At 42.9% G+C, this 26,377-nt stretch overlaps 1 protein-coding gene across 1 annotated transcript in view; it reads left to right on the top strand.

The window, feature by feature from the left end:
• Positions 1–1,042: 1,042 nt before the first annotated feature.
• The window catches only part of LOC124550801, a 188,150-nt gene continuing 162,815 nt past the window's right edge, over positions 1,043–26,377 (top strand). Inside the window, exon 1 of the mRNA XM_047125526.1 lies at positions 1,043–1,231. Coding sequence (XP_046981482.1) covers positions 1,043–1,231 — 189 coding nt within the window. The remainder of the gene's footprint in view (positions 1,232–26,377) is intronic.

The following is a 26,377-nucleotide window of genomic DNA, read 5'->3' as shown; positions in this document are numbered from 1 at the left end:
ACCGTCAGGTGGCTTGCGGAGTATGGATGTAGATGTAGATGTAGAAGTACAGTGGCAAGAGCAAACCAATAATGCTTATTTTCCGCTGGGCAGCATGTCAAAATGGATAGTCTATACTGACAGGTGTAGTCCACTTAGTGGTACAGCTATAACGGAGCAGAAAACATCAGGTATAAAATATACATTTTTCACATGATAGTTACCTTAGAAACAACAATTTATATTTGACAAATAGTATTAAAATAATCTGAGTGTCTTTAGAGACAGTGTAAGTAAATAATACTGACTATAAACTAATGAAGTTAATGCTGGCTGTACTGCCTCGTCACAATACGCCAGTCACTACTCTTGATGAACTGTGGTATCGTGTTGAAGCTGAGTGGGCAGCTGTACCTGTACACCCCATTCAAGCTCTGTTTGACTCAATGCCCAGGCGTATCAGGGCCGTTATTACGGCCAGAGGTGGTTGTTCTGGGTACTGATTTCTCAGGATCTATGCACCCAAACTGCGTGAAAATGTAATCACATGTCAGTTCTAGTATAATATACTCGTATTTGTCCAATGAATACCCGTTTATCGTCTGCATTTCTTCTTGGTGTAGCAATTTTAATGGCCAGTAGTGTTTTTGAGGACGTTGGTTGCAGTTCCTAGTCTGAGATGAAGAGGTTGGCGTAGGAGAGATATTCGTAGCGGGGCACATCAAAGCAGTCAGAAGACTACTGATGAAAAAAAAATGGTGATATGATGCAGGGCTGTTTGGAATCCCAGGAAGGATAAAGGACATTCCATGAGACCGTAGTTTGTGATGAAGTCATGAATGAGGTTAGGGCCGTGCTCTTTCGCGATTGAGTGGCTGGTACGCCGTCAGTGGAGATGACGGAGTGGCCGCATTAGTGACTGCTGGGTTGTGTGCGAGAAAATCCTCGGCTCCTTTGAGCCGGAGCTGAAGACCACCGCGGAGGCGTGCAGTGACAGGGGACAGGCTGCTGTCGCAGCAGCGCGCGACAAACGCTGAGACAGTCGGGGAGGCTGTGGGGGTGGATGAGCGCTGGAGCAGCGGGGGTGGAAGGGGGCGGAGAGGCGGTGGCGACAAACAGAGGGGACGCCGCCGCGCCGGACGCTGTGCGTGGACAATGGCCGCCCGCTGAAACAAAAGAGGGCGACGCGGAGACAAAGGGCGGCGGCGCCGTGCCGTCCCCAGATAGCGGCGACGGCCGCTACAGACGACTTGTTTGTCCCCAGAAAGGCCGCGGTAGCAGGACAGCCGGGGAGCGTCGCGCTGCTGGCCAGATATTAAAGGTGCTGCGGTGTGTGTGTGTGTGCGGGGGGTGGGGGGGACAGCGTGCAGCGACAAATGTGGGCCGCGCGCTGTCAGCCCAGGGGCAACCGTGTAGAAACTCTTCCCTATTGTTCCAGATACTTCACAGGCAGCACGAAGACAGACCAAAAAGGAATTCTGCTGTGATACAAAGCTGCAAGTATTGTTGTGAGGAATTCGTCGGTAAGCTAGATGACGTTGGTTTTAGAACATTGTTTTTATGAAACAGATCTGATGATGGTCATTAAAGACCGAAATCGGTAATCTTGTGACCATAGACGTAAAGTAAAGGAAACTTATTGTATATACGGGTCACTGTTTTTCAGCGATAATGTCGCAGCTTGTGTTACACTGTCTCATCAAAAGTATCCCCACACCTATTAATGGTCTCATCAAGAGTATCCCCACACCTATTAATGGATATTAATAACGTATGCGAGGGGATTCCGTTCGTTGCTCTGTTGTTTTTCCGGATCATGTCCTCAAGGTCCGACTGCCTCAGACTTTTACTGTCTTCGATGCAGAATTGTCTACGATCGTGAGGGCACTAGAGCAGATGAGACATTCTTCCTGTCCTAAATTTCTTGTCTGTTCCGATTCAGTAAGTGCCGTCCACTCATTGTAACGTGTGTATCCAGCAGATGAAATAGTCCAGACCATCCAGGATGCCCTCCTCCAACTACAGCGACTGGGGAAGGTGGTGGCTTTCTGCTGGGTTCCAGGGCATGTTGGCATTGCTGGGAATGAAAGGGCAGATCTCGCAGCCAAGGAGGCGTGTCTCGATCCACAAGTATCTCAGTGTGCTATACCCCTGCACGCACTCACCTCGCTGTTGAGCTCACGAGTCATGCGTCGGTGGGAGGGTGAGTGGCTGGAAGTGACTGACAATAAGCTCCGTATAGTCAAGCCCACAACGCGTGTGTGGTGTACTTCCTCCCAGCCCCGTCGACGGGACGAGATTCTCCTCACTCGGCTTCGAATAGGCCACAGTCCTATGACGCATGGCTTCCTGCTCCGGCGAGAGGACCCTCCAATGTGTGGTGCTTGCGGCGTCCAGGTCACTGTGCGCCACGTTTTATTGGACTGCGTTTTATTTTCTGACCAGCGGGCCGCGGCTGACTTGCCAGCGGACCTGCCATCTCTTTTAGGCAACTCTCGGACGAATGTGATAAAAATTTTAAAGTGCTGTGCCATGTCAAATGTTTTTACAAATATTTTAGGGAGAAGATCTTAATTTGCTCACTGTGTGACAAGCTCGCCCATATTTCATGTAAGTGGCGAGCCAATGACACTTTCCTGTGGCATTCTTGTTGCTACGTTTTCCCTTTCCTTACGTTTTACTTTCTTATGTAGCATTTCACTTCTTTTCCTGCTTTCTTTGCGTGTGTGCTTCAGTTTTATTAGGTATGTCCACATTCGTTCCTTTTAATATGTGTCAGGGCGCTGATGACCTTGACCTTGAGCACCCGTAAGCCCCAACATACACACACACAATAAGGTATGCGTTCACCTTTGTGATGGCTTGAATATCTCTCTGTGGTGGACAGGCATGTGGGCACCTCACATGAACTTCTGCCTCTATCTCTAAAGTCGCACCGCTTCATTTACATTACTGTGAAAATTATACGCAATGGATTTAAAGAAAAATGATTATAAAATATGGTCCTGATTAGTGAAACTGAAGAGGACACATGGTAATTTTTTACTCCAAGATAACTCCTATTATTTACCACATAAAATAACAAAACTCCGCCCGAACAGGCTATGAAAGCTCAACGGTACCGACCGGCCGCCGTGTCGTCCTCAGCCTACATGTGTCACTGGATGTGGATGTGGAGGTGCGTGTGATTAGCACACCGTATGTCAGTTTACGAGACCGGAGGCGCCACTTCTCAATCAAGCAGCTCCTCAATTTGCCTCACAGGGGCTGAGTGCACCCCACTTGCCGACAGCGCCCGCCAGACCGGATGGTCACCCAGCCAAGTGCTAGCCCAGTCCGACACCGCTTAGCGTCGATGATCTAACGGGAGCCGGTGTTTCCGCTGCGGCAAGGCCGTTCTCTTATTTCCCACTTAAGCAAAATTATTTGAAAGTGTTCAAGGGATCTCGTCTATTTGAGTAATAGACAGAATTCGATATGATGGTAGATTTATTTATTAAAACATGAGTTAATGGAGCACATGTCTATATAACATAGTGAATATATTCTGCCTCGTGTTCGTGAGGTGAGGTGCTCTGCTGGGCAGTTCACAATGTTGAACCGCGAGTTGAATTTTTTGTTTTTAAAATTCAGTCTTAATCACACCACGTATGTTAGAAGAACATAGATGACCGGTTTCGGTCATATCAGATGACCATCATCAGACCCATGTCATCCTTGGTAAGTGGAGCACTCTTCTCAGCTGCTGTGATGTCAACTGATCAGTTGACATCACAGCAGCTGAGAAGAGTGCTCCACCTGCCATCTTCGAAGGATGCCATGGGTCTGATGATGGTCATGTGATATGACCGAAACCGGTCACCTATGTTCTTCTAACATACGTGGTGTGATTAAGACAGAATTTTAGAAACAAAATACAAAAAAAAAAATTAAATTTTAATCACTGTTACAAAAATGTTTATTAAAATTGTTATGAGTTGAATTGTTTACTTGGATAACGTGAGCCGACTGTGATTATTACGAATGACAGTGATTGTGGACTGTACCCTGAAACAAACTACCACAATGCCCTGAAACTGGGCAACAGCTGCTGCTGCTGTGGACGCTCTAGAGATTCCTAGTGCTGGTGCTGCGAAGTGCTCGCCGTATGCAAGTTGACAAGTCGAGATGCAGTGCCCAGGTGCCTCGGCGTCGGTTCACACGACGAACCTCCTTCCCCTCCTATCGTTTGAGTCCACCTTCGCACCCAGACTCCAAAACGAAGTCCCTTCCCTGGTTCACGATTGAAATTCAATTACAGTCCCCTGCGGTTCACGGCTGATTCTCTGCTCCTCGCACTACACGCAAGTAAACGGCAAGCTCAATGTGGACTTTGTACCAACAAGCTAAAACCACCAACTGAGGGGTCGAAAAGAGCTCCTGTGCCAATTGCACATCCGTTCTTGCACTGTACAGCCTCCCTCCACAAGACAGGAAAAAGCTGTTCGTCCATTCCCTCTACATCTCGAGGCATCGAACAGGCCTTCACTGTGACGATTCGTGATGTCACGCTACACGTGCCAGTCAACACACTCTTCGCCGGCCGGGGCGGCCGAGCGGTTCTAGGCGCTACAGTCTGAAACAGCGCGACCGCTGCGGTCGCAGATTCGAATCCTACCGCGGGTGTGGATGTGTGTGCTGTCCTTAGGTTAGTTAGGTTTAAGTACTAAGTTCTAGGGGACTGATGACCTCCGCAGTTAAGTCCCATAGTGTTCAGAGCCATTTGAACCAACACACTCTTGATTTGCGTGCGGGGGAAACCGTGTGGTATTGCGCATCTACTTTAAAAAGCCGACGTAGTTCATACCAGCCTCACAGGAAGCTTCCCAGGAAACAACATGAGACCCCTGCCGAAACGATAGTATGCATTTCGTATCGGCCAGGAACAAGTGCTGTTCCCTTCTTCAGACGCAACTCTGCGAGAGAAGCTGTAACAACTATTTTTTCTCTGGCTTCAGAGACAATACGCCATGATGCTGGATCGGGCTCTTCGCTTCATGTAGCCAGTCACACGCCAATGGCTCAGACTGAATCCACTACCCACTTTCTGTATATCAGCCTTTTTTTTTTTTTTCTTTCTATGAGTCATCGGTCTTCTGACTGGTTTGATGCAGCCCGCCACGAATTCCTCTTCTGTACCAACCATCATCATCTCAGAGTAGCACTTGAAACCTAAGTCCTCAATTATTTCATGGATGTATGCCAATCTCTGTCTTCCTCAACAGTTCTTACCCTCTACAGCTCCCTCTGGTACCATGTGAGTTATTCCCTGATCTTTTAAGAGACGTCCCATTATACCGTCTCATCTCCTTGTCAATGTTTGCCATATATTCCTTTCGTCTCCGATTCGGAAAAGAATCTCCTCATTTTTTACCTTATCATTCCACTTGATTTTCAACATTCATATGCAGCACCACATCTCAAATGCTTCGATTCTCTTCGGTTCCGGGTTTCTCACAGTGCATCTTTCGCTATTATATAATGCTGTGTTCCAGATGTGCATTCTCATATATTTGTTCCTCAAATTAAGGCCTATGTAACAGCCATTACTAGTCTGATGTTCAAATGGTTCAAATGGCTCAGAGCAGTATGGGACTTAACTTCTGAGGTCATCAGTCCCCTAGAACTTAGAACTACTTAAACCTAACTAATCTAAGGACATCACACACATCCATGCCCGAGGCAGGATTCTAACCTGCGACCGTAGCGGTCGCGCGATTACAGACTGTAGCGCCTAGAATCGCTCGGACGCTCCTGCCGCCTTAGTCTGATGTCCTGTCCGCTCCGTCCGTCATAGTTTATTTTACTGTCTTCGCCTACGTCTATGTCATTACTCTACTATTCACAATAAAGTGTCTGACAGAGGGCTTTGTGAACCACCTTCGAACTGTCTCTCTACCGTTCCACTCTCGAAAATCGCGCGGGAAAAACGAGCACTTAAATTTTTCTGAGCTAGCCCTCATTTTTCTTATTTTATCGTGATGATCATTTCTCCCCATGTAGGTGGACAACAGAATGGTTTTGCAAGCGGAGCAGATAGCTGGTGTTTGATATTTTATGAGAAGATCCCGTCGCAACCTAAAACTCCTTTGTTTTAATGATTGCCACACCAATTCATGTATTTCGTCTGTGGCACTATCTCCCCCATTTCGCGATAATACAAAACGAGCTGTCCTTCTTTGTGCTTTTTCGATGTCATCTGTCAGTCCCACCTGATGCGGATCCCACACCACACAGCAGTATTCCAGAGTAGGGCGGACAAGCGTGGTGTAAGCAGTCTCTTTGGCAGACCTGTTGCACCTTCTGCCAATGAATCGCAGGCTTTGGTTTGCTCTACCCACAATATTATCTATGTGATCTTCCACTTTAGGTTATTTGAAATCGTAATCGCGAAGTATTTAGTTGAATTTACAGCCTTCAAGTTTGTGTGACTTACCGCATAATCGAAGTTTAGCGGATTTCTTTTAGTACTCATGTTAATAACTTCACACTTTTCTTTATTGAGGGTCAATCGCCACTTTTCGGACTATATAGGTTGAGAGGCACCCAAATACCTTGCTCATACTGTGGCATCAAGTAGTCAGGCCTGCAAGATGAGTGGTCTGCCAAGCGAGTGGATTCATTCGTATTTATCAAGTAACATGAGCTCTAGTAATCACAATTAAGTTACAAATTATTCTCCTGTTTGAATATTACGCAACGGAAACGGATAATGCACGTCTGACTATTAGTAATTTACACAACTCTGACTGTTCACTACGCACTGGCAATACCACATTTTCTTTCTTATTTAATGGCTTTGATCAACGCGTGGCCATCGCACTGAATATGAATGGCGCACACATTACTATTCGAAGGAAAAGGCCACCAATCTTTTTCTTTTCACTATCTTATTTATTCCGATAAATTCTATAACCTAAACACACAAATTCTATAATCTACAACAATAACACATGAGAAATTCCGCCCAGTGGGCATGGCTTTACATTGGTGATTCTCTATTTATGGTCTCGTAATTATTTAACGCTACGGTGCACTTTCTGGATAGGATGGTGAATCTTTTGCTATATCTCACACTTCGATTCTCACACCCATCATCACGAAAATTTCCTCCAGACCGAGTGGTACAAAAAGAAACATGCATAACCCACTGCCTCTGAAACTATCTTGTTACTCTCCCATGCCAACCACACATACTTAAATTTCATGAAATACATCACACTGGCAACATACAATACAAAGAATAGTTACAACGTTATAATCATATCACTTTCAGCTTTCCCACTTCAATTAGTATTTATCCCAGTTTCACACGACACTGCCCCACTTCGTAACTTTTCTTTCCTACTACGAACTCTGGAGGATATATGTACGTCTTCCTGTACAATACAAGCCAAGTGGCATTGCTGGATAGACGGCTGACTCACCTTACTTCACTCTCAGAGTATTAGAGTTTGAATCTAGCGTCACACGGAAAGATAACACGCAAAGTAATACTAAGAACATATTCGTCACACACGCGAGTCCTCAACTGATACCATGAACGAGTACTTCTCCTTATCCTTTGTCTCATACACAGATTGAGACTCACACAGTACTCACCACGTGGAAGTACTCGTCTCTAATTTCAAGTCCTGCACACGCCATTTCTTAAATATTTCTAACTTATAGTACACACGCTAGTAATTCAGCTTAACTTAAGCACTCGGAAGTATTTCAACTTATTGCTACACGTGGTTTCATTGTGACCGTTGGTCACTTCCGAAGATTACTACAATCCCCTTAATATTACCTGCCTGACATTTAATTCTCCCCACAAAAGTTCCTGAAATAGAGAAATTATTATTCCAAACTACTCTTAAGTATTTCACATGCATACCATGTCTCCACTCTTTTGTCTTTACGGAGCACACCTAAGACAGGTCTTACCAACACTAGATCCAGCGGCAGAGTGCTGAAACATGGCCGTTCTTCAGGTCCTCTCGCACCTCTGCCGAAGTGGGGGAGCACCTTGCTACCGTATTGGTCAGCCACATTTCAGGCGCTCAAAGGTCCGGTAAATTTCATCTCTTTGGTTCCACCAAAGGTGACCAAAGGACCGTCTCAAAGATGATCATATATTGCACATTCACTATCTGCGGTTAGCAGGCGACCATACATTCATTCATTTCACAGATCTCACCAAATTGGGTGTAGGGATTTATTTTGTGGGAGTGCACCTGTGACCAATTAAATAAATAAATTGTCATTCTTTCCTACACTGGTATCCGGCTTCGGTGTATTAATTGAAATTGAGTTATTATTAGAAAAAAGTATGTTGTTTTGACAAGAATAACGAAGAATGTTGTACCTATTTTCAATGTCGGGCGGTACTGTACCCTTTCAAGGTATCTTATCAAAATCATTTTACAATTCGTTTTGGTCATCTGATGAATTTACAAACGGCAAATGACAGCATCATCTGCGAACAACCTAAGAGGGCTACTCAGATTGTCTTCCATGTCGTTAATATAGATCAGGAACAATAGAGGGCCTATAACACTTCCTTGGGGAACGCCGGATATTATTTTTGTAGAATTCCTTAACTTCATCTACTTCGTGACCGTCAATGTTAATGTCAAGTTCCTCTCTTTTATCGTTTCTGTTACTTTTCATTATTTATGTCTTTCGTCGATTTACTATGAGTCCATATTCTGTACTCAGTAGATTCTTGATTCCGTTCGGCAGATCTTATGATTCTTCTTCACTTTCATTGAGGAGAGCAATGTCAACAGCGAATCTTATCACTGATACTGTTTCACCTTGATTTCAGTTCCACTCTTGAAACTTTCTTTTATTTTCATCATTGCTTCTTCGATCTATAGACTGAGCAGTAAACCATAGTCATATAAAACACCCTCAATTTTTGTTTTTCATTCTGCTGTATGTTATTCTGATCAGCTACTTGGGTCCATGAGCTATTAAGCTGATTGTGCGATAATTCTAGAATTGTCGGCCCTTGCAATCTTTGGAATGGTATGGATGATATTTTTCCTAAAATCAGATGGTATACCGTCAGACTCGTACATTCTACGCACCAACGTGAATAGTCGTTTTGTTACCACTTCCCCGAATGAGTTTAGAAATTCTGATGGAATGTTATCGGTCCCTTCTGTCTTATTCGATCTTAAGTCTTCTAAAGTTCTTTTAAATTTTGACCCTAATACTGGATACCGTGTCTTTTCTATATCGACTCCTATTTCTTTTTCTATCAAATCAGACTAGTCTCCCCCTCATAGAGCTTTCCCTGTTCTCTTTCCACCAGTCTGCTCGAGACTGTGCATTTAACAGTGGAATTCCCATTGTACGCTTAATGTTGCTACCATGGCATTTAATTTCACCACAGGTTTTTTGACTTTTCTATATGCTGCGTCATTTCTTTCGACAATCATTTATTTTTCGATTTCTTCATGTTTCATTCAGCTATTTCTTCTTACCTTCCTTGCACTTCCTATTTACTTCATTCCTCAGCGACTTGTATTTCCGTATTCTTGAATTTCCTTCAACATTTTTGTACTTCCTTCTTTCATTGATTAACTGACGTCTTTCTTCTGTTACCCGTGGTTTCTTCGCAATTATCTTCTTTCTAGCTATGTTTCTCTTTCCAACTTCTGGGATTTCCATTTTTAGAGATGTCCATTCCTCTTCAGCTGAGCTATTCCTTATTGCTCTACCTACAGCCTTAGAGAACTTCAAGTATATCTCATCATCCCTTAGAACATCCGAATCACTTTTCTTCAGACACTAATGCTTCCTGACTAATCTTTTATCTGTTTATCACTACTGAACTATGATCTGAGTCTACGTCCACTCCTGGGTATGCTTTACAATTCAGTATTTGATTTTGGGATCTCTGCTGACCATGATCAAATCTAACTGAAACCTTCCCGTATCTCTCGGCATTTTCCAAGTATACTTCCGCCTTTTGCGATTCTTGAACAGGCTATTCTCTTTAGTAGTTGAAATTTATTGTAGAACTTACAGTCTTTCTCCTCTCTCATTCTCAGTACCAAATCCATATTCTTCCGTAGCCCTTTCGTCTACTCCTTCCCCTATAACTTATTCCACTCTTCTATGACTGCTAGATTTTCATTTCCCTTTACGTATGCATTACCCTTTCAATATCCTCATACACTTTCTCTTTCTTGTCTGACTTGCAACGTCGGCAGTGTATCGAACTATAGTTGTCGGTGTTGGTTTGCTGTCGATTCTGATAAGATCAATACTATCACTGAAGTGTTCAGAGAAACTCTCTCTCAGCCCTACCTTCCTATTCACAACGATTCCTACTTTCGTTATACCATTTTTTGCTGCTGTTAATATTACCCTACACTCGTCTGACCAGAAGTCCTTGTGTTCTTTGCATTTCACTTCACTGACCCCCACTATACCTAGATTCAGCCTTTGCACTTCACTTTTAAGATTTTCTAGCTCCCCTGAGACGTTAAAACTTCTGGTATTGCACACCACGACTCGTAGAACATTATCCTTTGATTGGTTATTCGATCTTCTTCCCATGGTCACCTTCCCCTTTGCAGTCTCCTCCCGGAGATCCGAATAGGGAACTATTCTAGAATCTTTTACCAATGGAGTAATCATCAAGACACTTTTCCAATTACTGGTCATGTCTCTTGTGGATACGCTTTACGTGTCTTTAATACAGTGGTTTCCATTTGTTTTATGCATCCTCATACTGTTGATCTTTGCTGATTCTTCAGCCTTGAGAACTTTCGTATTAGAGATCGTTTACTGCACGCCTCTAGAGCTTGCGGACAGGACATCAGATTAGGGCGGCCGGTGTGGCCGAGCGGTTCTAGGCGCTACAGTCAGGAGACGCGCGACCGCTAAGGTCACAGGTTCGAATCCCGCCTCGGGCATGTCTGTGTGTGATGTCCTTAGGTTAGTTAGGTTTAAGTTGTTCTTCGTTCTAGGGGACTGATGCCCTCAGATGTTAAGTGCCATAGTGCTCAGAGCCATTTTAACAGTCTCTAGCGACTGGACACGCTCACCAATTCGTTCCTGTTGCGATGTGTACGGCAACTGACTACTGACAGTAATCCTCCAAAAAATGGTTCAGATGGTTCTGAGCACTACGTGACTTAACATCTTAGGTCATCACTCCCCTAGAACTTAGAACTATTTAAACCTAACTAACCTAAGGACATCACACACATCCATGCCCGAGGCAGGATTCGAACCTGCGAACGTAGAAGTCGCACGGTTCCGGACTGAGCGCCTAGAACCGCGAGACCACCGCGGCCGGCAGTAATCCTCCCCCAACCCCTAACTCCTACACGGTTCCCTTATTACGTGGCGTACGCGAAACACCAATGACGTCACGAGTGCTTCGCCTCGCGACCTTTGCGCACAGAGGGCGGGCGTCGCATTTCAGACGGCCTCTGGCTCAAATTGTGCCCCCGCACTCGTCGCCGTAATCCGGATTAGAGGTGGGGGTTCTCGACAGGCGAGGATCGGATTACGCTCGACGCAAGCACAGATCTTTACCGCAGCTGCTGCCTGGATGCTTCCACACGGCGCGTAACTCTGCGAGGCTACGACGCTTTTGATTAGACAAGCTCCTGTTTCTGAACAATTCTGGTTAACCACCACGAACGCCCTACCCCCCCCCCCCCCCCCCCCCCGTCCTCCTCAGACATACCCTTGAATATTCAAAGAACAGAACGCTTATGTATAAAACAGTTTCAAACGTCTGATCACCAATGAGTTAATTTGTTAAATATTGGACGTCAAGAACGTAAAACTTTCATGGTTGAGGACACAAAGCCCTAACTGGCATCATCATCTCCTCCCACGAGTTAGGTGCTGCAGTCACCTGTTCAGGTATCTGTCATCATCCATCCACTAATTAAGAGTTGTACCTAGTTCTTCCTTTCCAGTCGGCTGATAATTCATTATCTTTTTCGGCAATCTATTTTCTATCATTCTATCCACGTGATCCTTTCATATCACTCTATTCTCTTCTGTCTTGTCAATAACTGCAAAATTTTTTAAATCTGATCTTTTCATTTCATTCCGTATTTTATCGATTTTATTACAGCCTCTTTCGTATCTCAAGAATTTCTTACTGTCCGTGTTCCAGAACCATATACAAGAATAGGTACAGCCATGACTTTAGTAATTTTACTTATCATTGCATGTTGTGTTTCGGCCGAGATCCATCATATATCTCACAAAATAAGCGTCAAACGAAAAAACTACATAGAACGAAACTTGTCTAGCTTGAAGGGGGTAACCAGATGGCGCTATGGTTGGCCCGCTAGATGGCGCTGCCATAGGTCAAACGGATATCAACTGCGTTTTTTTTAAATAGGAACCCTCATTTTTATTACATATTCGTGTAGTACGTAAAGAAATATGAATGTTCTAGTTGGACCACATTTTTCGCTTTGTGATAGATGGCGCTGTAATAGTCACAAACATATAGCTCACAATTTTGACGAACAGTTGGTAACAGGTAGGTTTTTTAAATTAAAATACAGAACGAAGGTACGTTTGAACATTTTATTTCGGCTGTTCCAATGTGATACATGTACCTTTGTGAACTTATCATTTCTGATAACGCATGCTGTTACAGCGTGATTACCTGTAAATACCACATTAATGCAATAAATGCTCAAAATGATGTCCGTCAACCTCAACGCATTTGGCAATGCGTGTAACAACACTCGTCTCAATAGCGAGTGGTTCGCCTTCCGTAATGTTCGCGCATGCATTGACAATTCGCTGACACATGTTGTCAGGCATTGTCGGTGGATCACGATAGCAAATATCCTCCAACTTTCCCCACAGAAAGAAATCCAGGGACGTCAGATCCGGCGAACGTGCGGGCCATGGTATGGTGCTTCGACGACCAATCCACCTGTCATGAAATATGCTATTCAATACCGCTTCAACCGCACGCGGCCGGCCGAAGTGGCCGTGCGGTTAAAGGCGCTACAGTCTGGAACCGCAAGACCGCTACGGTCGCAGGTTCGAATCCTGCCTCGGGCATGGATGTTTGTGATGTCCTTAGGTTAGTTAGGTTTAACTAGTTCTAAGTTCTAGGGGACTAATGACCTCAGCAGTTGAGTCCCATAGTGCTCAGAGCCATTTGAAGCCATCAACCGCACGCGAGCTATGTGCCGGACTTCCATCATGTTGGAAGTACATCACCATTCCGTCATGCAGTGAAACATCTTGTAGTAATATCGGCAGAACATTGCGTAGGAAATCAGCATACATTGCACCATTTAGATTGCCATCGATAAAATGGGAGACAATTATCCTTCTTCCCATGATGCCGCACCATACATTAACCCGCCAAGGTCGCTGATGTTCCATTTGTCACAGCCATCGTGGATTTTCCGTTGCCCAACAGTGCATGTCATGCCGGTTTACGTGACCGCTGTTGGTGAATGACGCTTCGCCGCTAAAAAGAACGCGTGCAAAACATCTGTCATCGTCCCGTAATTTCTCTTGTACCCAGTGGCAGAACTGTACACGACGTTCAAAGTCGCCGCCATGCGATTCCCTGTGCATAGAAATATGGTACGAGTGCAATCGATGTTGATGTAGGATTCTCAACACCGATCTTTTTGAGATTCCAGATTCTCGCGCAATTTGTCTGTTACTGATGTGCGGACTAGCCGCGACAGCAGCTAAAACACCTACTTGGGCATCATCATTTGTTGCAGGTCGTGGCTGACATTTCACATGTAGCTGGACACTTCCTGTTTCCTTAAATAACGTAACTATCCGGCGAACGGTCCGGACATTTGGATGATGTCGTCCAGGATACCGAGCAGCATACATAACACACCCCCGTTGGGTATTTTAATCACAATAGCCATACAACAACACGATATCGACCCTTTCCGCAGTTGGTAAACGGTCCATTTTAACACGGGTAATGTATCACGAAGCGAATACCGTCCGCACTGGCGGAATGTTACGTGATACCATGTACTAATACGTCTGTGACTATTAGAGTGCCATCTATGAGAAAGCGAAAAAAGTGGTCCAACTAAAACATTCATATTTCTTTACGTACTACACGAATATGCAATAAAAATTTGGGGTCCCTATTTAAAAAACGCAGTTGAGATCCGTTTGACCTATGGCAGCGCCATCTAGCGGGCCTACCATAGCGCCATCTGGTATCCCCCTTCAAGCTAGATGAGTTTCGTTCTTTGTAGTTTTTTCGTTTGATGCTTATCTCGTGAGATATTTGGCCCGATCACTATCAATGGACCACCCTGTATAAGATGCCCTTACTACATTCAAGAGCGTTACGTATGCTGCTCTTCTTGATAGACTTAATAATAATGTCTTATCCCATTCTAGACCTCGAATGTTCTATCGACTGACGCACTTGTTTGATTGTAGATCGCTTTAAACCCCCCTTCGGCATAAATTCGTCTTGCGTTTCATCCATCATCCATTTGTTCCATTCCTCTCTCATATACGCTGTAAACAGTTTGCTTACCGAGACATCAAGAAGTTACAGTTGTTAAGTAAGTCCTCCAGGAATAACAACAAGCTCTGTATTTCCCTGTCTCGTTTTCTCTTTCACAAAATTTTTCAAATGACAATTAAACTGATCTAGCACAAGAAGAGAACTCTTCTTCGATAAAGCACCTTTCTTTCTCTTCCACACGATTTTAAACCGTAATTTCAGAAAAGCCCCGTCCTTTCCAACCCTTGTCATTTAAGCGAACAGTCACCATTTGGTGGTATTTCAGAAGATTTTGGAATTGTTTTGTGCTTGAAAATGATCTTTGGATTACGTTTAGTGCCATCAACACAACATCAAAGAACAAAAGTGTAGTACATTTTTTCTGCTTGATGTAATAATTTACCAACAGCCGTGTGTATTGTAGAAATTTATTTTATTTTACGAACTTCTATGTGCTACCAGTTTCGGCATTATATTGATGCGGTTTGCCCATCGCCTCCGTCTGTGTCGCCTGGCTACCACGAGCTGTTGCAGGACGATTGATTCACGGATCCACGGAATCACACACGGATCTTCCGTGTACAGCGGTTTTACGACTATGACGAGTGGGACCTGAAGATGGCATCAATGCAATGCCGAAACTGGTAACACATAGAATTTCATAAAATAAAATAAATTTCTACAATACATACGGCTGTTGGTAAATTATTGCATCTAGAAGTTCATGCCAGCCATCGTCCCACCATCCATAATGGATCAACGAAGATTACATTTTTTCTTGCTGCCATGTTTTCATAGTTACAGTTTTAGCACCTCTCATGGCAACAGTTCCGTTACTCGGCACATCAAATATCAGAGGAGTTTCATTCATATTCGCTATTTAGCTTAGTCCCACTCTGGTTTTCTTTCGCTGTTGAGTAATAAAGAGATGGAAAGATAATATTTTCTCTTCATAGTCTTGTGGATCTTTCTGAGATATTTTGCTTTTGGTTCACATGCTAAGTCCACGACCGTTCATAAAACTGTAGCACCAACCAACGATAACCTTTAAATCCATTAAGTTCCACTCTAGCGCCAACTTACAAGCACGTATTTGAATGGTTTTTGTATTTATTCCAGTGTCATTTTGGCAGTGTCGCCGAATCCGTTTCAATCGTCATCTTCTAGTTTTGGTCATTTTGCATTCAGTCCTCCATTTGCGCATTTAGTCTTCCTCATTTTCTTCAGTTGTTCTATCTTAGTCCGACATTTTTTTCTGTTTGTGGAGTCCGAAAATACCGCTCGGCTTCTCTTTTTCCATGTTCTTGTGCACATGCTATTGCTTTAAATGTACAGCCCGCATCATGTCATACCTTTTATGTTATTCCATTACGAAACTAGCTACTAAGAAAAGATTGTGCTCTTACCGATAACACAAATCAGTTCAAGTTCACTGGCACCGTAGACTACACTGACGCATCATCATACGCTAGACAATGTTCTCGTTTTATGAGCTCGTGGAACCCCGCAACTCATGTTCGTCGCATCGGTGCAGTGCTGCTGCCAGTTGGATCCAGTGTTGCCAGATAGAGATAGATATCCCGCGGCATCAAACATATTGCTATTTTTAAGTCTGGCACGAAGTTTAAATCAAACACTGCACATTTTTATATTAATTTCGAGTACAAGGAGCACTTGACCTTTGGAAGCAATTTTTAGAAGAACAAAGTGTGTGTTGTAGTCGGTAAAGTATGTGAAGAGAATAGTAAGAGTTGTGCGAACATTGGTATCGCGAAAGGTTGTCGCGTCCAACAAAAAAAACTGTCTATCGAGTGTGGAAAAAATTGTTGTTCGGTGGACGCTGGAATACTACGCACGGGAAAGCAGTAAGTCTCCAACGAGCAGAGCGAGATAATAGATCTTTTGGCGGCTGTCCCTACCGATGTGTTTTATGCAACCCGCAACATCTCCAAGTACCATGCACAAGAATTTCAGATCTTCTCACTCGCTATGCACAAACTGTTAGTCCTATATAAATTTAGAACAATACCCTGTTGTTGTAAATTTAATGAAGTTAAATTTTGTACTGGAATACATTTTCACTAGAGGCCATACTTCCAGAATTATTCAAGACCAAGTACGAAATTGACCTTCAAACACGTTTCTCTTGAATACCTCAAAAATCGTGGCCTTCATCGAAAACGTTTTCACTAGAGGCCGTAGTTCTCGAATTATTCAAGGAAAACTACAAACATGACCTTCAAACGCGCTTCTCTTGAATAACTCTGCACGATAGCAATGGAGATACTATCGGAGACAGTGCTGCCAAAGCAGATTTACTAAACACAGCCTTCCGAAATGCCTTCATAAAATAAGACGAAGTAAATATTCCAGAATTCGCATCGAGAACAGCTATCAACATGAGTAATGTGGAAGTAAATATCCTCGGAGTAGTGAAGCAACTTAAATCACTTAATAAAATCAAGTCTTCTGGTTCACACTGTATACCAATTAGGTTCCTCTCGGAGTATGCTGATGCATTACCTCCATACTTAACAATCGTACACAACAGTTCTCTAGACGAAAGATCCGTACCCAGAGACTGGAAAGTTGCACGAGTCACACCAATTTTCAAGAAAAGTAGTAGGAGTAATCCACTAAATTACAGGCCCATGTCATTAACGTCGATATGCGGCAGGATTTTAGAACATATATTGTGTTCAGACATCATGAATTACCTCGAAGAAAACTGTCTATTGACACACAGTCATCATGGGTTTAGAAAACGTTCCTGTGATACACAACTAGCTCTTTATTCACACGAAGTGTTGAGTGCTTCTGACAAGGTATTTCAGATCGATTCCGTGTTTCTGGATTTCAGGAAGGTTTATATATATATATATATATATATATATATATATATATATATATATATATATATATATATATATTAGTGAAATTGCGTGCTTACAGAATATCGTCTCAGTTATGTGGCTGGATTTATGATTTCGTGTCAGAGAGGTCACAGTTCGTAGTAATTGACGGAAAGTAATCGAGTAAAACAGAAGTGATTTCTGGCATTCCCCCAGGTAGTGTTATAGACCCTTTGCTGTTCCTTATCTATATAAACGATTTTGGAGACAATCTGAGCAGATGTTTGCAGGTGACGCTGTCGTTTATCGACTAATAAAGTCACCAGAAGATCAAAACAAATTGCAAAACGATTTAGTAAAGATATCTGAATGGTGCGAAAATTGGCAGTTGACTCTAAATAATGAAAAATGTGAGGTCATCCACATGGGTGCTAAAAGGAATTCGTGAAACTTCGATTACACGACAAATCAGTTTAATCTAAAAGCCGTAAATTCAAGCAAATACCTAAGTATTACAATTACGAACAACTTAAATTGGAAGTAACACACAGAAAATGTTGTGGGGAAGGCTAACCAAAGACTGCGTTTTATGAGCAGGACACTTAGAAAATGTAACAGATCTACTAAGGAGGCTGCCTACACTACGCTTGTCCGTCCTCTTTTAGAATACTGCTGCGCGGTGTGGAATCCTTACCAGATAGGACTGACGGAGTACATCGAAAAAGTTCAAAGACAGGCAGTACGTTTTGTATTATCGCGAAATATGGGAGAGAGTGCCACAGAAATGATGCAGGATTTGGGTTGGACATCATTAAAAGAAAGGCGTTTTTCGTTGCGACGGAATCTTCTCACGGAATTACAATCACCAACTTCCTCCTCCGAATGCGAAAATATTTTGTTGACAGCGACCTACATAGGGAGAAACGATCACCACGATAAAATAAGGGAAATCAGAGCTCGTACGGAAAGATATAGGTGTTCGTTCTTTCCGCGCGCTATACGAGATTGGAATGATAGAGAATTGTGAAGGTCGTTCGATGAACCCTCTGCCAGGCACTCAAATGTGATTTGCAGAGTGTCCATGTAGATGTAGATGTAGACCGTGGCCTTCAGCGAAAGCGTATCCTAGTACAAAATTTAACAACGCTGGATTTCCTTCAAAAATGATCTTGTTATTTTTTTTTCTTTAGCACTGATAGTAAACACGTATCGACAAAGAAAATACGAAAATCTAATGCATGGTTTTTTGAAAGTGTTGCAGGTTGCAAGAAACGTATCAGTAAGGGCAGCTGAATGACCCTGCATACGCCTTGTTGGCATTTCACGATATCTTCAGTGTGGGTGCACCCTAAGCCCGACCTCTTGTAGGAATCGTGCTTAAAGCCACGAGCAATGAGGGTGGAGGACAGGGATCGTTACGAAAGTAGTGAGTGACAAGTTGGGAATTTGGGCTGGAAGGAAAGTGTGCTCGGATAGCTGGAGTGGTTAATGCGACCGCTCCAGTCGCAGTCCGGCAAAAATTGTCGCGTTTCGCCATTGAAATATTTCAGTGGGCTCATTCCGCTGCCGTCGGTATTTCTCTTTCATCGTGCGTGTGTAGCTTCCATCCATATCATATGATGCTTTACCAGCAGAGTAGCCAGTGGGACTGGATAATTCTGTCACTCGGCTCTATTGCGACATCCGGACAATGGGTTCTTTCATCAAACGTTTCTCCTCACAAATAATGATTTTTTGATGAGAGCTTCATCAGTAAATCTGAAGAAAAAGGGTATTCTATTGATATCACATGAGCCTTCCGTATAAGTCGGCAATCGGTTTCGTGTTCAAAACACATAACCCAAAGTTCTGGTTATTGTAATTTCTCCGAAACTACTTGTAAGATTTTTAAGAGTGAAACGACGTTCGATTTGTCCCAGATATTACTACAGATCCATTTGAAAAAGCGCAGTAATCAGTCCAACATCATTTAGCGAGGATTTTACGTAGTTCAGAATTACGATATCTCACACTGTTCAGGAAGTATTTTTGAACAGTTCGACTTTATCACACTGCATTACAATGTTTTCAAAACGAGTAAATTGCAACACCGTAGTCACAGTGAGAATCGTGCCTACATACATGCTTGTCACATTCCAATCAGCAACACAATCAATGGCTAATTGACGTTCGCAGTTCGACAATGTACTCGTGCAAGAAAAAAAACTTCGCTATTGAGTAACGTAGGTGAAACTAATGACCATGGAATCGAGCGTAATAGCTATATGACGAATACTTATTAAAAACCTCATATGTAATGCAGAGTCAAACAAAGTTTTGAAAAGACTGGCACCTTGCTTTAAATGTACAGGTATGTAAGTTTTGCACCACAAAACGAGACAAGTTACGATTTTATGACAAGTATATCATCGAGTCACAGCTGCAGTGAATTAATATGTTAAAATACCTGGATGTAACAATTTGCAGGGATTTTAAATGAAACGATAACATAGGCTTATTCGCAGGAAAGTCGTTTGGTACGTTTTGGTTCATCGGTAGAATACTATGGAAATACAAACAGTCTGAAAAAGAGATTCATTACAAAATCCTGGAATATTCCTGAACTGTATGGAACCGGATCCAAAAAGGAATAATAGGAGATGATGAATATATACAGAGAAGGTCATCTCGAATAGTCACAGATTAGTTTGGCCTGTGGAAGAGCATCACAAAGAGACTGAAAGAACTACTCTAGCAGGCGTTTGAAGATAGATGGAAACTGTCCTGGTGAAACGTTCTTAGAAAATTTCTATAACCAATAATACAGGGTGTTTCAAAAATGACCGGTATATTTGAAACGGCAATAAAAACTAAACGAGCAGCGATAGAAATACGCCGTTTGTTGCAATATGCTTGGGACAACAGTACATTTCCAGGCGGACAAACTTTCGAAATTACAGTAGTTACAATTTTCGACAACAGATGGCGCTGCAAGTGATGTGAACGATATAGAAGACAACGCAGTCTGTGGGTGCGCCATTCTGTACGTCGTCCTTCTGCTGTAAGCGTGTGCTGTTCACAACGTGCAAGTGTGCTGTAGACAACATGGTTTATTCCTTAGAACAGAGGATTTTTCTGGTGTTGGAATTCCACCGCCTAGAACACAGTGTTGTTGCAACACGACGAAGTTTTCAATGGAGGTTTAATGTAACCAAAGGACCGAAAAGCGATACAATAAAGGATCTGTTTGAAAAATTTAAACGGACTGGGAACGTGACGGATGAATGTGCTGGAAAGGTAGGGCGACCGCGTACGGCAACCACAGAGGGCAACGCGCAGCTAGTGCAGCAGGTGATCCAACAGCGGCCTCGGGTTTCCGTTCGCCGTGTTGCAGCTGCGGTCCAAATGACGCCAACGTCCACGTATCGTCTCATGCGCCAGAGTTTACACCTCTATCCATACAAAATTCAAACGCGGCAACCCCTCAGCGCCGCTACCATTGCTGCACGAGAGACATTCGCTAACGATATAGTGCACAGGATTGATGACGGCGATATGCATGTGGGCAGCATTTGGTTTACTGACGAAGCTTATTTTTACCTGGACGGCTTCGTCAATAAACAGAACTGGCGCATATGGGGAACCGAAAAGCCCCATGTTGTAGTCCCATCGTCCCTGCATCCTCAAAAAGTACTGGTCTGGGCCGCCATTTCTTCCAAAGGAATCATTGGCCCATTTTTCAGATCCGAAACGATTACTGCATCACGCTATCTGGACATTGTTCGTGAATTTGTGGCGGTACAAACTGCCTTAGACGACACTGCGAACACCTCGTGGTTTATGCAAGATGGTGCCCGGCCACATCGCACGGCCGACGTCTTTAATTTCCTGAATGATTATTTCGATGATCGTGTGATTGCTTTGGGCTATCCGAAACATACGGGAGGCGGCGTGGATTGGCCTCCCTATTCGCCAGACATGAACCCCTGTGACTTCTTTCTGTGGGGACACTTGAAAGACCAGGTGTACCGCCAGAATCCAGAAACAATTAAACAGCTGAAGCAGTACATCCCATTTGCATGTGAAGCCATTCCGCCAGACACGTTGTCAAAGGTTTCGGGTAATTTCATTCAGAGACTACGCCATATTATTGCTACGCATGGTGGATATGTGGAAAATATCGTACTATAGAGTTTCCCAGACCGCAGCGCCATCTGTTGTTAAAAATTGTAACTACTGTAATTTCGAAAGTTTGTCTGCCTGAAAATGTACTGTTGTCCCAAGCATATTGCAACAAATGGTGTATTTCTATCGCTGCTCGTTTAGTTTTTATTGCCGTTTCAAATATACCGGTCATTTTTGAAACACCCTGTAAGTGCTTAAGCCAAGAATATATACAACCACCCACATATCGCTCCCATAGTGATCGCGAAGACAAGATTAGGCTAACTACAGCGTGCATAGGGACATTTAAGCAATGATTATTCCCGCACTGCATATGCGCATGGAATGGAAAGATGCCCTGGCGCGTGGGATTAGGGGAGCGGTCTCAGGCGCTGCAGTCATGGACTGTGCGGTTGGTCCCGGCGAAGATTAAGAGTCCTCCCTCGAGCATGGGTGTGTGTGTTTGTCCTTAGGATAATTTAGGTTAAGTAGTGTGTAAGCTTAGCGACTGATGACCTTAGCAGTTAAGTCCCATAAGATTTCACACACGTTTGAATGTTTTTTTCATTTGAAAGAAGCCCTAATAATAAGTACAATGGGACGTACGGTCTTCAATGCGCTTCACAGTGGACATCGAAGTACAGATATAGGTCTAGATTACGAAAGTATTTCCGTAGTAAAGATAGTCACAAAGCCATTTTAACTTTATTCTCACCCCCGCTCCACCCCCTCCACCCCACCCATTTCCCCATTACGAAAGCATTTCCGTAGCAAAGATAGTCACAAAGCCATGTTAACTTTATTCTCACTCCCCCCTCCACCCCACCTAGTCACCCACCCAAGGCATAGTCCACTGTTCCCCGAAGTTCGTCTCATATTCATACTTCCGCTAGCATGATGAGGACATACACAACTATAAATTAGGAAACCTGGTACTGACAAATTTCAGGCGGTGCAGTGTAAACACTGGAGACAGTCTGGTAACCTATATTAGAGGCACAGATACACTCTGTCACTGGGGCAGGGGAGAGTGTGGCCAGAGTATGGCGTACTAAAAAAGAAAAAAAATAAAGAGCTGTGGATCTTGAGCGGGCGGTCTGCCCAGCGTTAATGGCGTGTTTACACCGGTTGGGCAGCGCCGTTGTAAACAACGAGGAAAAATTGCCCGTGCGGCCGCAGAGCTCAGCTCACCCCCTACTCCCTCCCCCCGTCCTTCCCCCCCCCCCCCCCATCTCTCTCTCTCTCTCTCTCTCTCCTTCCATCCCTCTTTCTCTCTCACTCTACTTGTCCGCCCACAGGCCTCCGACTCAATCTCCCACTGCGCACAGCACACTGCCTCGCTTTCTGCGCGTCCCACTGCCCGGGGGGGCTCGCAGTCCAAACACACGTCACTCCGAGAGAAATTATTCCTGCCTTCCGCAGCAGAGCTCGCAACCAGCTGGAGATGTTTTGGCGACCGCTAGAGGCTGCCTTCTACATTTGTGTACTTTCCAGCTCCGCTTCCGAAAATACGTTTTCTCTCCTCTCTGACTTCACTACCACCAAACTACCGCCGTCCCCAAGCCGAAGCTGGCTTTGAACGCCACGGTACGTTACTAGCAGTGGTCCTACTGGATACGATAAGCCCTTCTTCTGATATCTGAACTATCTTATCAGATCATCAAGGATGGGAAGGGGGATAGGGGAAGGTTATAAGAATAGTGTGTGTGGTTCTCGTTGGTTAGCGCGCCTAGCCGATGAGTGTGTGACATTCTGAACCCTCCGATACGACACGCGCCTTTTTTAGGCGGCAAGTCGATTGTCGAGTCGCACCGACATTGTTCCAGCACGTAAATAACGGGCATAAGGTTACGTAGGTGTCTGGAGCTAGAAATCTGTCGGTTCACATAGAAGGGTTTCGGTTGTTAGGAAGAATTGTTTTAAGGATTTGCATTTAAATACATTGCTAGTTGGTCCGAAATCAGATTTATTACATATCACCTAGTATGATGGGTATGGGAGACCTAAAAATTGTCTTTTACACGAGACGCTATTTCACTGCCATGCACTTTCATTCTTTTTCGTCCCGAGTAGTGCACAATACTTCTGACCTTTATCTTCTCAGTCGGAAAATGAGTCCATGCTTTTGCCTGAAGTCTTAAAAGCTCATAGTCGCCCGCACACAGAGTACGCAGGGAGCTGTGACACACTCCAGCAATAACTGTGCAGGTCCTTTTTCTTTACACTGGTCTTGTGATGCTCAGTGAAAGACATGAAAATATACTTATCGAGAAGATAAAAAATATTGATCGTGTTAGGACAGCAACCAGCCACAAATTTACTTTGAGTTCCTTTATTCAAAGGAAACCGTTACCGGTTTCGAATCGTTGCGATTCATCATCAGACGGTTTACACGCTTTCTTTCTACATTTGGTGTGTTTTTTACAGATTAATTGTCCTAAAATATAAATAGAACACAATTACAAACACGCCACACACAGATGGTTGCGTTGCAGATTTTCGTTGCATCTGACTTACGTGAAACGTCGGTTTCGAGTGATTGTTTCTATAACGTTCATCCATTCGATGTAAATGCATTCCCACTGCGTCCTCGTTGTTGCACACGTAATAGTTCTCACCTTACACTTTAGATTTGTCACTGAGTTCATTCCAACCACGCACCACATGTTTTGGTACATACAAAGAGCTTACAAACATATGGGTGTCACAGATGCTATGATATATCGTAACATTTGACGATGATGTCCTATGTTTGGAAAGGATCATATATTCTTTTACAAAACTGTAATGTCTTTTACATTAGTGTAGAGAGATTGAATATTTATATATATATATATATATATATATATATATATATATATATATAATCTGTTATTGCTAATTTAATTATAAAGTTTTTTATATATATTTAGAGCTGTATAGGTAAAATAGTACATTATTTTATTACATTTGGCAGCATGAGAATTATAGTAACATATAAATTTCCTACTTGATCTGCAGATAGGTGTATTAATATTATTTGCTTTGGAGGCTGGAAAGTAATTTTTGGAAATTTTTCAGGAAAGGGGCGTTAGCCAACTCTGTTTGTTCGTTAAGGATATAGTCTGGGGTGCTGTTTTTGTGTGTGTGTGTGTATTTCTAATTCTTCTAATATATTCATAGTGGCCCCTTTTTCTGTTAGATGTAAAATCTTTAAGTTGTCCTCAATGTTACCCACTGAATGGTTTTCTTCAGCAATATGGGCTGCAAATGCTGATTTGTTCAAGTTACCAAGTCTTAGGGCATCAATATGTTCTTTATATCTAATTTCAAAACTTCTGCCTGTCTGTCCAATGTAGAATTTTGGGCATGTATCACACTTGAGTTTGTATATTCCTGATTTACGGTAGGGACTCTTGGAGGTGTTTACATCATGTATCACTTTTTGTTGTAATTTATTTTTTGTGGAAAAGCTGATTCTGATATTGTTCTTCTTTTTAAATAAGTTTGCTATTTGGTATGAAAGTGGGCCTATGTATGGGAGAGTAGCATATTTAGGTTTGGCTTCAGTGGCACACTGATTTGGCTTGAAGTGACTGCTGTGAAGTGGATCTGTGGGTTTTGTCTGCATTTTGTTGTGGAGTTTTTCTATTATTGTGGGTTTATATTCATTATTATGAGCAACTGTTTTAATTATATTGATTTCATTTTGTTTGTCTGTGTCACTCATTGGTACTTTTTTAATTCGGTGTAGCATCGTTCTGAAATATGCCATTTTTTGTTGGCGGGGGTGGCAAGATGAGTTGCTAATACTGACATCTGTGGTGGTAGGTTTTCTGTAAATACTGAATTGATGTTTATTGTTACTATTGCAAATTTTCAGGTCAAGAAAGTTAATGCTTTTATTAGTTTCATGTTCAACTGTGAATTTAATATTTTTGTGCGTTTTGCTAAGATCTGCTGCTAATGTATCTATTTCATTGCTTGTACCATCAAAAAGCAGTATTGTATCATCAACATATCTTCTGTAGTATATTATTTTGTTTGAGATGTGCTGGTTGGCAGAAAAGAATTTTTGTTCTATATGGTTGATGTAAATGTCAGCCAATATCCCAGCTAAGCTACTTCCCATTGCCAAACCATCATGTTGTTGGTACAGTTTGTTGTTGAAGCTAAAGTAATTATGGTCTAGAATAAGTGAAAGTATTTCTATGAGTTCACAGATCTCTGCAACACTAATTTTCTTATATTTAAGCAGATTGTTTCTTATAATGTTAATAGTCTCTTTTACAGGGATGTTCGTGTACAGGTTGACTATGTCTAGTGATGCTAATTTAGCTGTTGGTGGGATGTGGATGTCTTTAATTAAGCTTATGAGTTCATGTGTGTTATGTATGGTGTAGTTATTTTCAAATGTATAGTATTTGGTAATGAGGCCTTTTAATTTACGGCTTATGAAGTATGCAGGGCTGTTTCTTGAGTTAACAATCGGGCGAATGGGACAATTTTCTTTATGAACCTTTGGCTGTGCACGCAGTTTTGGTGCTGAGGGATTCATTGTTATGCAGTTACGTATTTCATATTTGTTCAGTAAAAAGTTACAGTTTTGTAGTAGCTTTCGGAGTTTACTTTGAAATTTTACTGTTGGATCCGTCTTTATTTCAGTAATATTGTTGCTATGGAAAAATTGCAAGGTTTTCTCTACATATTCCCTTTCATGCATTATGATTAAAGAATTTCCTTTGCATGCGATAAAAAATATCTATCTGTACCCTTCATTTGCGTCACATCATTGGAAAGAGAGTCTCGTCTGACGTTCTGCGCCAGCCATCTGATTTTTCACTTTGTTTACTAAATCCAGATACCACGTTACACTCGTGACCTGCGCTTC

The sequence above is a fragment of the Schistocerca americana genome, chromosome 9 (assembly GCF_021461395.2).
Source record: "Schistocerca americana isolate TAMUIC-IGC-003095 chromosome 9, iqSchAmer2.1, whole genome shotgun sequence".
Taxonomy (NCBI): Eukaryota; Metazoa; Arthropoda; class Insecta; order Orthoptera; family Acrididae; genus Schistocerca; species Schistocerca americana.
The sequence above is the reverse complement of the archived record's forward strand: the minus strand, read 5'-3'. Positions and strand labels throughout refer to the sequence as shown.